General features: G+C 45.8%; 1 protein-coding gene across 2 annotated transcripts in view; it reads right to left on the bottom strand.

Annotated features, from left to right (window-relative positions):
- Positions 1 to 16,667, bottom strand: part of GPATCH1 (G-patch domain containing 1) — a 46,852-nt gene that overhangs the window by 29,434 nt on the left and 751 nt on the right. Inside the window, exons 1-8 of one of the 2 annotated variants that reach the window (XM_040633705.1) lie at positions 15,998 to 16,124; positions 10,782 to 10,916; positions 8,721 to 8,806; positions 6,464 to 6,624; positions 5,717 to 5,814; positions 3,835 to 3,893; positions 3,215 to 3,457; positions 2,073 to 2,220 (exon numbers count right to left, since the gene is read on the bottom strand). In XM_040633705.1, the coding sequence (XP_040489639.1) occupies positions 2,073 to 2,220; positions 3,215 to 3,457; positions 3,835 to 3,893; positions 5,717 to 5,814; positions 6,464 to 6,624; positions 8,721 to 8,806; positions 10,782 to 10,916; positions 15,998 to 16,070 (1,003 nt within the window). In that variant the 5' untranslated portion in view covers positions 16,071 to 16,124. Of the gene's footprint in view, positions 1 to 2,072; positions 2,221 to 3,214; positions 3,458 to 3,834; positions 3,894 to 5,716; positions 5,815 to 6,463; positions 6,625 to 8,720; positions 8,807 to 10,781; positions 10,917 to 15,997; positions 16,125 to 16,667 lie in introns of those variants that run through there. The other variant, XM_008689060.2, reaches the window with a different exon arrangement.

Here is a 16,667-nt window from a genome sequence, read left to right as displayed (position 1 = left end):
ATATTTATTATAGCCATATGGATCATGAAAAAAAAATAAAAAATGGTTTAAAAATCAATCATGAAGACTGGCTAAATTTAGAGTCACTCAGTGAAAAACCTTAAGGTCAAAACTACAAGTTGTGCCTGGGGTGAGAGGGGAAAGTCAGCAGCTCAGGCTTGATGAGGGGAAGGGTGGGATTCAGTCAACAGGCACAACGGTGTCATACAAAGGAAAAGCCAAAGACTCGGCCTAGGAGGCAGATTTAAATACATATATTTATTATGGATTAGTAATTATTATATAATTAATATGTAATAATATTAGTATTATATAATTAATACATATTAATATATGATATAGTATTGTGTTAATGTACTAACATAATTAATATAATCAATAATTAACATGTTACCATAATGTATATTATTAATACATTGTAACATATTAACATGTACCTTTTTTTTTTTTTTTTTTTTTTTTTTTTTTTTTTTTTTTTTTTTTTAGAGAGAGAGAGGGGCTGGGGAAAGGCACAGAGAGAGAGAGAGAGAGAGAATCTTCAGCAGGCTCCACACCCAGCACAGGGCCTGATGCGGGGCTCCATCGCACAACCCTGAGATCATGACCTGAGCCGAAAACAAGTCAGACGTTTAGCCGACTGAGCCACCCAGGCAGCCCATACATTTTCTTTTACGTTATAGAAATACATAATCTTAGTAGAAAATTTTGAAAATACGGATAACCAAAAGGAAGTGGTAACACCCACTAACATTTGGGTGCACACTCCCAGCATCTTGTGTAAAACCCTAGTTCTTTCTTTGGTGATGAGGACAGAGGCCACTGACACAGAGTGCTTGCCATGTGCCCGGCCTGTCTTCAGCCTTCTCCATCCGCTAACATCCCCGTGGGTGTGCCTTGCTCATGCTCACTGTCCGGGCAAGGACCCTGGGGCACAGGGAGATGATGCAGCCTGCCTGCGGCCACAGCTGACAACCAGGCAGAGCCAGGGCTGGAGCAGAGCCAGTCTGTCTCCAGAACGTGCATTCATAGCCATTAAGCAAACTACCTCAAAAAACCGTTCTATGCCTTTTCTTCCTCCAGACATGCAAAATAGGTATCCTTTTGGGAAGTTATGCTTGGATTACTTAGATTATTTCAACATGTATGTTCCAGAGGTATTTTACAGGAGTTCGATCAGACCTGATGTGAGGACAGAAATGTCTCCATAACATTTTATGTCAGCAATCACCTCCTTACTTCACCTTGGTGCTTCTTACTATTATAACCAAAGAAGAGTGGTTGCTATCTATTCAGTCTTTGGGCAGGTACTATGCCCAACATGGAGTTATGCCATTTAATCCTCCCAATGACCCTCAGAGTGGATTTGATCATCACTTTACAAATGACGCCTAGAGAGGTTATGAGCCTCGCCCAAGGTCCCACTGCAAGACAAATCCAGTCACGTGAATCCAAAACACGAGCTGTTCACACCTGCTCCACACTGTCTCCTCCCTACACCTTTCCTGGAAAGAAACACCGAAATACTACTTAGAACCATAGGATCTGAATTCCTACAGACTCTGACTTGAAATCGAAGTTGTGTTGAGAGGTGTCTGTCTCCTAGCCCAACGAGAGCCTCCTAAGAGCCAGGGACTCGAGTGAGGAGATGGGCTGGGCGCCGCGCTCCCTTTGCTGCAGGTCCCCACAGCTGGCCTCTGATCTGCTGTTTGAGTTGGCCTACATTGGCCCACTCCCCAGGTCCTTGGGCTTCCCTCTGGCCCCGTGCTACCTCTACCCTGCAGCACAAGCACCTGTCCTCATACTCGATCCTTCCCTGATTCCAGACCTCTCCCCCCTCCCCACCTCGGCCTCGCCTCGACAGCTGGCTCTGGCTCCCAACCAGTCTACATCTAGCTTCTGCCTCACTCCCCTCACTAGGCCTCTCTTCCCCCTACTTTGTTTCTCACCCTGCATCTTTCACCCACAACCACAATTCCACAGAGGCTGACACTCCGATATCAATTTTGCAACCCCTTCTTCCTGTAATACCCTGACATGTGGCCCTACCATCGATTGTGGGCCTATGGAATTACCTTTCTGACTTTTATATTGCCTGGGTGCTGTCCAGCCATACAGTCCATCTCCAGGCTCCTCATCCTTCAAAATGGTGTCATATTTGGATAAAGTTTCCGTGGCATAGATGTCATCGTCTTCCTCTTCCAGGGCACCGACACCAAAAGCCTTCAAAAACAAGGTTTCGAACTGAGCAATTACAGGTTTTAGAGAGTGGCTTCATTGAAGGATAAAGCTACTTTAAGGATATGACTGAACAGACCACATTAGCACCACAAGATCACCAAGAGACAAGGGAAGTGGGAGACCATGAACACACAGATTCAAGTCCTCTTGGAAACAATGGCCAGAAGGGAATGCCATGCCTCCGGTGCTGGAGCTGTCATCTGGGCCCAGCAGCAGCTACGGGTCTGGGTCCTTGCACAGGAAGGTGTGGAGAACACCCAAGCAGCAAGGAGAATAGGGCCTCTCAAAGGAGAAAGGCAGAATATTCATCTACTATTCAGTGCAGCCAGGGCTGGTGACCAGGATGTGAAGGCTACCACTACCAAAGCAGCTACTGTAAGAACTCCTAATCGTTGTGGAACACGGTCTCCAACAAGTATCACTTTTTGTTTAAAAAAACTGGGAAAAAACATGTATAGGAAAGAAAAGGTCATGACAAAACTTGCTAAATGTAATTCAAGAAAGAGCCCCTAAATCAATTTGAGAGCACAGGCAATCAGGAAAAGCTCTACACCTCCCAAGTCTCCCAAGTGAAACGTACACTCATGTTCCCGACTTGGGGCTTCCAGCCCTAGGAAACAGTCTGAGAGGTAGTAAAACTTGGACTTGAACTTGGAGAGGCAGAAGGCAATTCGACTATTAACTAAATCAAAGGGGGAAGCGTGGTTTTTCTGCTCAGCCCCTGAGGAAAGTAGTCCTCAGTCCTTGGAACACACAAACTCCACCAAGCACATGAGGTCACGGGATGTCAGCAGTACAGATTAAAATCAGGAAGGTGAGCTTTACATGTCTTCAGAAAAGACTGTATGGAAGAAAGAACCACTTCAAAGTCTTCAGGTTAGTCAATGAATAGTGAGTGACTACCATATATATAATACGATATGGAAAGCACTCTCATTTGTCAATGCTTCCAGGTTCACGAAACAGAAACTTTTACCTGGCCTGAGATTCCCAACTTCCTTCCTTTATTCACTCCAATCTCTCCAAGAAGATTGCTGGTCCCCTGGGGTCCCCCACCGAAAAGATTAAAATGTTCTCCCGAAGTTCCAAACAATGCTTGGTGGGGATCCAGGCCCTTGTAAGCCAGTCCATGCACATTATCTTTAGGTGTGAAATCCACAGGTGTGACGTCTTTGGGGGCAAAGGTCACATTTTCAGGCACATAGTCATCATCTTCCTCCTGTTCACAATGATGAAAAAGTGGAATGAAGGTGACTCACTGACGGGTGAAAAGTCCTATAAAACAGTATTTTCAAATGATTAATTCCAAACAGAACATTGACCAAACTTTCCTTTCCTCCATCACAAATCGTTAAATCAAGTTCTTGAGACTAACACAAAGAGCGCCGTTTTAAGAATTTGAACAGACTTGGATATCTATGGTGCGGGTATGTGGCTGAAGACATTCTCTGACGTGAAGGTAGTTTTAGGGTGGAAGTATTTCACTGTAACGGGATCCAGTGGATTTCTAAAATCGTTTCTGACCCTAAAATTTCACATTCATAAAGAAACAGATGTTTCTATACCAAATGCAAGGTCAGTCATCCCATCCAATACCTCAGATCCTTCAGAGCCTCCAGGGGGTAATGCACAGCCGTAGATTTTTACTCCAGGATCTGTAAAAGAGATTTCAGGTACACTGGTCATGAGCAACTGAAGATACAGAACCCGCAATTGCTGACACTCCTTAGAGGTTCATGACAGCCCTTCTGAAAGGCGCTCTGGCTTTAGGGTCAAAGGCTGATCACTCAAGAACTGTTTTCCATCAGCCCCTGCCCCCCCCTCCCCCCACGCTCTGGCAATAATGTGCTCAATGACTAACCGCGACTGCCCCAGCACCACGGAGAACCCGAAGGAAATTAGTACTGCCTCCATGAGTTCATCGTCTGGCCAGGGAGACCAAGGGCAAGAAATAAACAGAAAATAACCCTGTTAAACTGTGACACAGTTTTGACAAGAGTAGGAAACAGTTTCACGTGGTGCTAGCAGGGATATAAACTAGCACAACTCCTCCAGGAAGCTGTTATGCATGACACACAAAAAGCCTTAAGATACAGTTGACCTTTTGGGAATGCAAACTGGTGCAGCCACTGTGGAAAACAGTATGGAGGTTCCTCAAAAAATTAAAAATAAAAATACCATATGATCAATAATTCCACTACTGGGTATTTGGCCAAAGAAAACAAACACACTGATTTGAAAAGATACAGGCACCCCTATGTTTACTGCAGCATTAGTTCCAACAGCCAAGATATAGAAGCAGCCTAAGCATCCATCAATAAACGAATGGATAAGATGGGATATATCTAAATATGCAATGGGATACTACACAGCCATAAAAAAGGATGAGCTCATGCCATTTGTGACATGGACAGACCTAGAGGGTATTATGCTAAGTGAGATAAGTCAGACTGAGAAAGATAAATATTATATGATTTCACTCATATGTGGAATCTAAAAAAATAAAAGAACAAACAAATAGCAGACTCAGATTTATAAATACAGAGAACAAACTGATGATTGCTAGAGGGAAGGGGGCAAAATGGGTGAAAGCAAATGGGCAATATAGGCCTCCAGTGATGAAATGAATAAGTAACAGGAATAAAAATCCCAGCACAAGGAATAGTCAATGGTATTGTAACACTATTGTATGGTGACAGATGGTAGCTACACTGGTCAAATCACTAGGATGCACACCTGAAACTAATGTAACACTGTGTGTCAACTGTACTCAAATTTAAAAACTTTTTTAAAATACAGTTGACCTTTGAACAACACAGCTTTGAACTGCGTGGGTCCATTTGTACACAGACTTTATACAGTATGTTAATGTAAATATATTTTCTCTTCCTTCTAATTTCCTTAATAAATTTTTTTCTATAGCTTACTCTATTCTAAGAATAGAGTATAGAATACATATAGCATACAAAATACATGCTAATAGACTGTTTATGTTATCGGTAAGGCTCCTGGTCAACAGTAGGCTATTAGCAGTTAAGTTTTGGGGGAGTCAAAAGAAACATGTGGAAATATAACACTGTATGTTAATTGTACTTGAAAATGAACAAACAAACATATGTGGATTTTCGACCATCCACAATGTTAGCGCCTCTAACCCCCTGTTCAACAGTCAATTGTACATGCATACTACTTGACCCAGCAATTTTATTTCTAGAAACATGTAGCCATTAAAAAGTATGTTACAGGGGTGCCTGGGTGGCTCAGTGGTTAAGTGTCTCACTTTGGCCCAGGTCATGACCTCAGGGTTCTCAGACTAAGCCCTGCATCAGGTTCCCTGCTCAGCAGGGAGTCTGCTTCTCCCTCTCCCTCTGCTATTCCCCACTCCACCCCCCAGCTAATGTTTCCCCTCTCGCTCTCACTCTCCCAAAAAAAACCCAAAAAAGTATGCTACAGAATAGAGGACAATTGATATACATACCAGGTTTCTGTCGGCGGGGTTTTCTCTTTACTCGAGGGCCAATTCCTTGTCCTTCCTTCCAACCCATTTTTCTCAGCAATTCAAAACCAACAGATAATCTAGGATATCAAGGCACTGAATGTGAACTTCCTTTTATAATACTAGAGGACAGTAGGAAATAAGCAGCCTTTGAGTCCCTGTCCAGCTCACATCCTCGTCGTGCCTGAGCCCTTAAACACAGCCCGCCCCCCCTCCGCATCAGCACTGCACGGCCCTGCTGCACTGGCCACAGCTGACTGGATTTGGGTGCACATCCGACTTGAGGAAGTCAATCCAAAGCCCTCCCTGCTGGGTCTTTGGAATGGACACCTGGGGACTCTATACGGTCCTTGTCAAATCTGTGACCTGGAAACCATGAGTCAGACTCTTACATCAGGCCACACGTCCAGGAGCAGAACAAGGAGATACGCAGAAAGAGAGGGCAGAATGAGGCAGACGGGAGAGAGCTCTTAAGACTTCTGAGGGAAAGGGTGGGAGGGAAGGCACCCCAGTTCCTAACAGCTCACCAGCCTCCATGAGCCCCAGCAGCACAGCTAGTCACTGGAGCTCTAGAACACGCCATGCAATAACAAGATCCCTTTGGCAAAACCCCCTTCTGCAGTCAAGCTAGACATCTACTTGTAACCAAACTATCCGTAATTAAGATCATTATACATATGCAAAGCAGTGATGCTAAGATCAGAAAAGTTAGAATTAAATTCTTCTCACTTGGCTGGTGTTATGAGGTCATCAAGCAGAGTAGCTCCAGGAATGGGGGCGGTAGCAGCTGCTAACTGCCGGGCCTTTTCCCGTATTCTATCTTTGGTTTTGGAAGCAAAATCATCCGTGGTAACAATCGCTTTAGGTGCTATCCCAAATTCACTAAGATCCTTAAAAAAAAATTCAAACAGAGTTACTTACATCATTTGGTAAGTGATTAACTGTTTATTTCTTTAAAAAAAAAAAAAAAGTTAAAACTACACAACTGATGGGTCGCCTGGCTAGCACAGTCAGTGGAGCATGCCACTCCTGATCTCAGAGTCGTGAGTTCGAGCCCCATGTTGGGTACAGAGATCACTTAAATGAATAAATAAAAACTTTAAAAAACAAACACACAAACAAAAACTACACAACTGAATTAGGGATCAGTGGAGCAGCTGACTTTACATCTGACTTTGGTACCTGCACATAAGCTAAGGCCAGTGGCAGAGAACAGGGCTTGACAATGGCCACTCAATGAGGCCACAACAGGCACAGCCAAGCTAGGAAGACAGGAAGTAATTAAAATATACTAATTACTTTTACAGTAAGTAAATGTGTTCCTCCTGGACAATATTTCAAAGGTCAGAGTGCAGGGGGCAAATCTTAGAGTCACAGCCAGCAAGCATTCCTGAGCACCTACGCTCTACTTTAAGTGTTTTTGCATTTCCTGTTGGCTGCCTTTCCAACAGCCTATGCCTCTCCCTCGTTCCTCAGAGAGCTCTGAAGTGTGCAGGCACCTGCCTTCCTCTGTGCCACCATGCACTCCCAGAGTGGTGTCCTGGTGTATACACTGGGACCAGAGGAGGGTTAGCGAATGGGGATTCACGTCTTTTCTAAGCCAGTCCTTTGAGCCCATTTCTTTTGCCAAGGACTGCTTTAAGAATGAGCATGTAAAACAATCTGTCCAAGGCACCTGGGTGGCTGAGTCGGCGCCCAACTCTTGGTTTGGGCTCAGGTCATGATCTCAAGGTTGTCAGTGGGGAGTCTGCTTGAGATTCTCTCTCTCCCTCTCCCCTCCCCCACCCCACGCATGTGCTCTCTAAAAATAAATAAATAAATCTTAAAAGACAAGACAAAACAAAACAAAACAACAATCTGCCCAAGCAGACATGAGGGAAAATCCACAGCAGGACTCATGTGAATGGTTTCCTTACTCTCAGAAAAGATACCAAGAAAAAAAGTCCTGCTTCCACTGGATATCGTTATCCTAGATGTGCCACCTGGAACAACTGCAGCCACTGTGGGACCACAGGGAGAGCTAGTGTAAGGACAAGCTGACTTGCAGAAGATGGCTGAGAGGAGAGGACCTGGGGCCTCGCTGACATCTAGATATCTTGTTGCATGAGTCATGCTTCGTTATAGATTACGCTAGTCAAATAGGAAGGGGACCTCTGCTTGCCTCTTACCTGCAGCCTAAAGCATGTTAATAGAGTGTTTGATTTAATCTTTATCACAAATGAATCCATGACTAGGTTTTAAGGTAACAGAGGTTTAATTTTAAAACAAAGTGGAGCCCATCCCACAGGCCGGTAGGACCCCTCCCCCCACCAGCCCCCATTTACCCCTAAGAACATGGCAGTCATTATGAGAAACAAACTGAGGGCCTCAGAGGGGAGGGGGGTGGGGGAATGGGATAGACCGGTGATGGGTAGTAAGGAGGGCACGTATTGCATGGTGCACTGGGTGTTATACGCAACTAATGAATCATCGAGCCTTACATCAGAAACCGGGGATGTACTGTATGGTGACTAACATAATATAATAAAAAATCATTAAAAAAAAAAAAAAAGAAGATGGCAGTCATCATTGCTTTAATGATGGACCCAGATGCCTGCAAGTGGCTCCCTTTTACTCCTTGCTGGTCTAATCGCTCACTGTTCCTAACTGCAGTGTGCATGGGAGTTACTGTGGAAGGCTGAAGACTCAGCTCTGTGGATACTGCACTTTTGGGGGAACTGGGTACTTTTGAAAGAAATTTGCCTATAAATGACTTTCCTCTCCACCCTTAACTTTAGAAACTGGCCCCAGCATAAGATGTAAATATCCCAGTGAACAAGAATCCACTGAGGTACAGAGCACGTGCTAGTCCAAATACCTAAAAGATGAAGCCTTGCAAACAAAGAAGGCATCGTCCGTTGAACTTTCTGGGGAGCGTAAAGGAGCTGCAACAGCCAACAGCACACATCCCACTGGCTAAGTGGCAATTAAAGTTCTGCATACCCACCTCTTCATCCATAAAATCTTCCGGACCCAGAACAGATTTGTCTGCTCTGTTCTGCCGTGAAGACACGAAGGAAGAGGGTGTCCATCCTTGAAAGAAAAGCATTTCGAATATTACAGTTTTGGCTTATAACTAAATAATTAAATAGCAGTGCGGTTATGGGCTTGAAACCCCCAATACCTACAAACTCTTGGCTCCTTCCCATCTCCCTGCTCATACAGACGTAATTACATGACATAAACATATTAATGCCCACATCTCCTGTTGTCAGAACTTAGTGGCTACCGTGAAGTTTCCCCCTAAAACTCTGGAACCAAGAGAAATCAAATTATTACACTGAAAGTGGCATTCTTTTCACAAGTTGATGTGAGCAAAAAGACACAAGGTCACCTTAAAAGGCAGGACCATTCTGAGACCAGCAGGATAGCAACAAACACCAACTTACTAACATGCCACAGAAATACGATGTCAGGGTGCAGGAGTCAGCTGTGAAAGGGTGGCTAGAACCAGAGTCAGAGAAGCAATACAGGGAATATTCAGGGGGCCTTGGCCCAGGAGGCCCGAGGCCTCAACCTGGCTAGTCTAAGTGCAGGCCGTGCCCACCCCAGGTTCCCAGTTCCATCACCCACCTGAGTCCTAGAACACCACTCCTGCTCCCTATCCACGGTCACCAAGCATGTGCCATGCCTACAGCATGAGAACGGTCTGGAGGTCAAATGTATCTGTAACCTTCTAAGATACACTTTTTTAGTTTCTCTACGACTGACACACCTCCTATCTGATTTTCTACTGAGAGTCTTGTGGACCTGAGAAGTATGGGGCAGAAGTGGATAGAGCAGGTTTTGGGCAGGCCAGGGAGACACCCCTAGCTATCCAGGGGTGAGGATCAGCTCTCCCAGGCTGCTGCCTTCCTCCACTTTGGAGTTCTGTAGTCTCTGCCCGATTTCTGCACCGTCCGCCTCATGGTAAAGAGATACTCCAGTGTATTAACCCAGCACAGTCTACCTGACTATCATTTGAGCTGGTCTTATTATAGTAAACTGCGCAGGTGTAACTGCAACAGTTAGCAGGGTATTAATGTCCTTCTTTCTTCACAGACCCCACTGCCATTTTTAACATTTTAATGAGTGTGCTAATTTATTAGTGCCTTAGTGACCTTACTTGGCCTTTCCTAATAGTAAGGCTGAATATTCCATAGCGCTTCTATCTCCTCTGGAGTAATCTGTTCAAACACTTTGATCATTTGCTCCCTGAACTGCTCTTTACACATTCTGGATACTGAACTGTAAACCACCTCATTTACTCCAACTGTTTTTCTTAGGTGGCTTGCTCTTTCTTTCTTGCACTGCTTTTTCCACCTTTCTGTACTGTTGTTCTATATGCGTCATTGTATGTATCTACAAAAGATGTGCCCCATCTCGTTCTTAACAACTGCTACAGGAGTTACTCAGTTCATCCTACTCTCATATCTGACGTACAAAAGCCATTTACTTCCAGTTTCTGTGTGAGAACGTTTAAAAAAACATGCCTTACTTTAAACACTGCAGAATTTATTAAATACTGCATAATGTGAAAATTGTAACTGATTTTTCTTCAGGTTGAGGGCAGGCACTGACGAGTGCTGCTGTGGTCCCCAGTATCAGGAGAGACGCTCTGACCCTCAGTGACGTCATCTACACGGCAGCTCGGACACCTGCCCTCCTCAGTCACTGAGTCGTGTGAGATGAAGGTTACTTGAGTGAAATCTGTGGGACAGCACTTCGTGTGTGGCAAGATGCCTTGTAAAACAAAAGTCACGATCATCACTTAACCATCGGGTTACAATGTATCTTTTTTTTTCTTTAAGGGAAGGAAAACTTTCACTCTCAAGATTGTAATGAACAACACATCAATGGACTCTGCAAACATGCCAAACACTGAAAGAACACAAAAGTCTATGGTGTGTGTATTAAAAGTGTTTAAAGAAGTTTTTTTAAAAAGGGAGAGACGGAAGAGGGGGAGAAACTTCTGATGTATCAGTCATTTGCTTCAGCACTATTAGACCTATAAGTAGGAATATCGTACCTTCCTTTGAGCCAACAGTGTTGAAGTACCCAGCAGAGAAACCACCACTAAAGGCTCCGTGAAATCGTTTATACCTTCCTTTTTCATCCCTGACAGTCTGATCCTGAAGAGGAATTGGCTTCTTTGGTCTTTCACCTGAAAAAAAAATATTGTCAATGAGAGAAAAGGGGATGGCGGATTAGAAAAAATTAGGGAAAATGTCCTTTCTTAAACATAATCAACTGTTTACTTCCTGTAATTTCAAATATAACAATTTTTAAAAAAGAGTTATTTACTGGGGCGCCTGGGTGGCTCAGACGGTTGAGCATCTGTCTTCGGCTCAGGTTATGATCCCAGGGTCCTGGGATCGAGCCCCGCATGGGACTCCCTGTTCAGTGGGGAGCCTCCTTCTCCCTCTCCCTCTGCCATCCTTCCCCCACCCCCCGGCTTGTGCTCTCTGCCTCTATCTCTCTGTCAAATAAATAAAATAAAATCTTCTTTTTTTAAAAGATTTTATTTATTTATTTGACAGAGAGAGCCAGCCAGTGAGAGAGGGAACACAAGCAGGGGAAGTGGGAGAGGAGGAAGCAGGCTCCCAGCGGAGAAGCCTGACGCGGGGCTCAATCCCAGAATGCTGGGATCACGCCCTGAGCCGAAGGCAGACGCTTAACAACTGAGCCACCCAGGCGCCCCAAATAAAATCTTTTTTTAAAAAAGTTATTTATTTATTTGAGAGAGAGACAGAGAGTGGTGGGGAGGCACAGTAGCAGAGGGAGAGAGAATCTGAGGCTAACTCCGCACTGAGCACAGAGCCCGATGCGGGGCTCGATCCCATGACCCTGAGATCATGACCTGAGCTGAAAGCAAGAGTCTGACGCTCAACCAACTGAGCCCCCTGGGCGCCCCTCAAGTATAACAATTTTAATTAAGCTTTTTATTCCTAGATTTTACTAGCTTATATAGTTTAGAAAGTAACACATGGTATCAAGCTTTTTTATAGTCCTAAGGCAATTATAGATATCTCTTATTTGTATTAGACATACATTTTAGCAAGAATGGCCTGATAACCACTAAATTCCATCACATAAACTGAATTAAATGGTGGGGGGTGGGGAGGTTCAAACAGATGGAGGTAAACTCTACTGGCAGCGCTGGGGGCACGTCGCTGGGCTGGCACATGGCATGCAGAGCTTTGTGACAGAAGAAACACTTCTGTATCTCTTCTAGAACTTCATAGCACCCCAAGTCCAGAGTTTTTTCCTTTGGTATTGCCCATTCTCTCCAAATCTTAAGAGTTTCCTTATTTCTGGCAATCTCCTGATTCCATAGTTACCGCTCTTTAGACTTAATCCTTTTCCTGGAGTATAACCCATAGCAGGGTGGTCAAGAGCTCAGGTTCTAAAGACCAGGAGATCTGGGTTCAAATCCCCCTCTCCTACTACTTGCTAGCTTGGTGAACTTGGGCAAGTTATTCGATCGCTCCAAGCCGCAGCCTCCACAACTGTAAAAGTAGGGTAACAAACAGAACCGACCTGGTAGGCTGGTGCACACGCAGAGGCCTGAGCAGTGTCTAGTCATAGCGAAGCTCGGTCAGTATCAGCTACGGTTTCATTTCACCCTAAAGAACTGAATTACACCTTGTGTCCCCTAATCCAAGATCGTCACTGCTGCTTAGAAATGCATTACGCACGATCCACTACTACGTGTACACCTGGCATGATTCTTGGCTAAGGTAGGGTTTCTCAACTTCAGCACTACTGGCAGCTGGAACTGGATAAATCTTTGCTGTGGGACGATCCTGTGCCCCATAGGATGTATAGCTGCATCCTTGGCCTGGAACGCCAGACACCAGCCAGTAAGCATGGCTCCCCCTGCCCAGCATGACAACCAAAAATGTCTGCAGACGTTGCCAAATGTCCACTGAGGGGCAAAATCAGCCCCGAATGAGAACCACTGGGTTAGGGTGAGAGGGCAGGGCCTGCCAATGCAAGATGCTATTCTTGCTCAGTTCTCAAGGTGCTCGTAATCGGGAAGGGGGGGATAAGATCTGCAGACAGCTAAGCCAAACCTGTGGTGGCAGACAATGAGGGCCGACCAGCACCACCGGCAGGGGCCCACAGGGCTCCCGAAGAGGAGGCGCCACCTCTAATCACATCAGGAGAAAACCCCGGGGAGGAGGTGACATTTTAACCAGACCCTCTTATAATTACTGCTACTAATAACAACTAATCCCTTCTTTTCACATATATTATCTCATTCATCCTACCTGATAAGGACGCTCTGATTCAGTAACTGCCCCAATGTCCACGGCTAATAAGCACAAAGCTGCAATCAGATCTCAATTCTGCTTCCGAGCCAGGGATATCACCGATACTATCCTTCACCATGGAAGCAGCCCTGTACTAGACCCTGGGTGTGGAAAACTAACCACAACTCTGTCCCTGTTTCCAGGGCGCTCAGAGTCCAGCGGAGGAGACCTGAATATGTAGCAACTCTTCTGATGATGTACAAGGACCACATCACAGTCTCCCTCAGCATGAGCAGAATCTGATAGCTACTGACAGAGACACAATTTCCAACAGAAGCATGAACTCGATCAGTAAACAGGAAGTCTACAAAGATAACGTCAGATGTTTTGAAAAAGGAGTCTAGCCTGACTGGAAGGCAGGGAAGGAGAAGATGGAACTAGAAGGGCAGATAATGCAGAAGGTCTTGAACACAGTGCTTCAGGGTCTGTGGTATGTGCTGGGGGTGATGGGAGCCACAGATAGTCTTAAGTGGGAAACTCATAACGTCAAGGAGGAAAATTGTCCTAAAATTCGTCTGGGTACAGGATGAACCAGAGATGATGAGAATTCCAGAGCCAACTAAAAGTATCTAATGAGAGTAGGAAAGTACTGGTGCCCCGTTCCTTCCAGGCCAGAGGGCCTATGTGTCTGTGGGTCTGTGTGAGACAGACAATCCGGCCACTGTCTTTTAACCAGTAACCCTTTCTGTCAGGGCCAGCAACTTTAATTAAGTAGTGGAGTTCCTCCTCATCCAGTGTTTGTCTAACCTGTCACTAAAACTTCAAAGCAGAAGGAAAAGTGATCATTGGTCTAGTATGTTACATCGTAAAATGTACTCAGAGTGCATTTACACTTCAAAGTGCATAGGAAACAATGACTCAATCTTCAAAAACTTCCAATGCTGAGAAGTTAAAGAATGATCTTAGGCTGGGGGCAAAAGGGTCTAAAAATCCAATGCTCCCTCCTTCTATTTCAAAAGCAAGGTTAGGCCATTAGGCTTCATTTTTGAATCTGTGCATCACTGAAGAGGAAGAATTGAAAAATGTAGGTCAAATAGTTGATGGCTTACAATATGTCGCTCATAAGGAAATGAGTGTGAGACCAGAAATATAGAAATGCATAAACAGCTGCCCAACTGGCTGTAATAACCTCCACCCATGCATGTTTAACCCCTATCCTCTTCCTGCATAGCAAAATGTAACCAGTTTTCAAGGGATCCCATCCTGCTCTCTCAGGTTTCTCTGTTAGCTTGTGTAGGCTATATCCTGTCTACATCATATAAGGTAGCACTTGCGAACCCTGTACTTTTGTTCTCAACTAGATTTGAAACTCCTCCAATACAGGATCTTTATCAACAGATTCTTTGAGATCATGAGGTGATGCGTTTGCCAGTAAAGCTAATGTTATCTTAGCTTGTATTAAGGAACTACAGTCTAGGGCACCTGGGTGGCTCAGTTGGTTAAATGTCTGCCTTTGGCTCAGGTCACGATCCCAGGGTCCTGGGATCAAGTTCCTCGTCAGGCTCCCTGCTCAGTGGGGAGTCTGCTTCTCCCTCTGCAAGCCGCTCCCCCAGCTTCTGCTCTCTCTCATTCACTCTCTCTCTCTCTCAAATGAATAAATAAAATCTTAAGAAAAAAATAAAGAACTACAGTCCAGAATGAAGGCCATACCAATGGCAGCCCTGCTCTACCCACACTCTGGTCTCATACTTGGAGAAAGGCTCTGACAAACTGGGGTTTCAAGGACTTTAAATTGAATATATTAGAGGATGTTGAGTGTAGAATAGAGATGTCTTAGAGGAAATGCAAGAGCTGTCTTCAAACACATAAGAAGCTTTCAGGAGACTGGTGTCCCTCTGTCTTTTGTAAGCAGAGGGTAGAAGGCCAGTGTCCAGCAAAAGTTTCTAATGATTAGAACTGCTTGTAGGGAACGAAAGGGTCATCAGTGGAAAGTACAGAAGTACAACTAACCTGGCAAGATGTGGTCAGGGTGGGAAATAAGATCCCAGCAACAGAAGGCCTGCAAGTAACTCCTAGCCACCACGCTTCCTTGGTCCTTCCCACAGGGCTAGCATTGCCCTCAGCCCTTACTGGGCACTCAATACATTGGTGAACAAATTGAATCATTAAGGGATCAGACCAGAAACATGGGAGAGAACCTTACTTCACCTTGCACTCACCCCCACATTTCAGCGGCAAGTCGGGTCGGCTCTGCCTTCAACCTACACCTCTACATTACTTATTTCCGCCACTGCTAACACTCCAGTCCAAGCCATCATCATCTATAGAGGTCTTTTTGCTAATCTCCCTCCTTCAGTCTTCCCCACCACCCCCAACCTGCCTATTCTTAAAATCGAGGGCGAAATAATCTTAAAATTATACATCTCTCCCTTGTGTAAAACTCGGCAATGACTCTTCTACACTTAGTATAAGATCCAAACACCCTTACATACCAAGAAGATGCAGCCCCTGCCTCCCCCTCTGACATCATCTCTACCAGTCTCCCACTGGTGCAGACGGCTCCACCCACACCGGTCCCGCCTGCCCCTCAATTTACCAAACTGGCTCTGACTTCATAAATGTTGCACTTGCTGCCCCCTCTAACTGAAATGCTCTCCTACACAGATCTTCGTATGGTTGGTTCTTTTCCCTGTTTCAAGTCTGAGCTCAAACGTTCTCTCCTCGGAAGACAATGCCAGACCACCGCCCGTCCTCACACGAGCTTGTTTCGTGATCTTTCTGTTTACCACCCTTCAGGGTCTCTCATCCATCCCTCCAGAACGCGAGTACTCCGAAAGCACACCGCACGTCCCTCTCGTCTCTATTCCAGACACCAATAGCGAGAGAGCCTTGCTCCCGGGGCCACCTGAGGCCCGGCACGGGGTTTAGCTTTTTGCCCCGAATCTTGGACCTGTTTCTCACAGACCCCAGAGACCCATGTGGCCCGCACCTTCTTCCAGCGGCTCCAGGCCTGTCCCATAGCTGACCAAGTCCTCATCGCTGTCACTGTCCAGCGCCGCCATCCTGCTTCCTTCCGGACCCCGCCCCCTAGCTACGGAAGCCTCGAAGGGCCAAAAGCCTTCAGGCCTTTCTCCTCCGCGAATCTAAGTCAGGTTGTGAGTGCAGGTGCAGAAACATGCAGGCAGGCTTGCCTCTCGCCCCAGGTCTGTGCCTGGAAGTTCTCAAACCCGACTTGTGAGAGCCGGACCCGGCAGCCTCGGAGGCTCTGGCAGCCACGACATCCCATCCTAGCTCCGTGTTGAGCCGGTCAGGACAAGGTCCCTGGAAGAAGCCACCCAGAAGTCCCGCCGCGGGTCTGGGGCTCTGCTTGTCTGCCCGCCCCCACGCGTTGGCCCCCGACCCCCTCCCGCTGCCGGCTACTTCCCGTCCCACCTTCACTCCCACCCCCACCCCGTCACCTGCTGGGAAAGTGCCTGTGCTTCCAAATACTCACATGCACACGCAGTTTGTATATATCACTCTTAGGTTTGCATGGGTGGAGTCCCCTCCCAAGCCTCTGGAAGGATTCCCAGACACTGGAACTCCGATGTCCATGGTTAAGGCAACTCGAGAGAAAGTAAGAGAGAGACAGAGTGTGGGGGAGGAAGGAAGGAAGGAAG

This window comes from Ursus maritimus, unplaced genomic scaffold (genome assembly GCF_017311325.1).
Source record: "Ursus maritimus isolate PB19 unplaced genomic scaffold, ASM1731132v1 scaffold_19, whole genome shotgun sequence".
Taxonomy (NCBI): domain Eukaryota; kingdom Metazoa; phylum Chordata; class Mammalia; order Carnivora; family Ursidae; genus Ursus; species Ursus maritimus.
The sequence above is the reverse complement of the archived record's forward strand: the minus strand, read 5'-3'. Positions and strand labels throughout refer to the sequence as shown.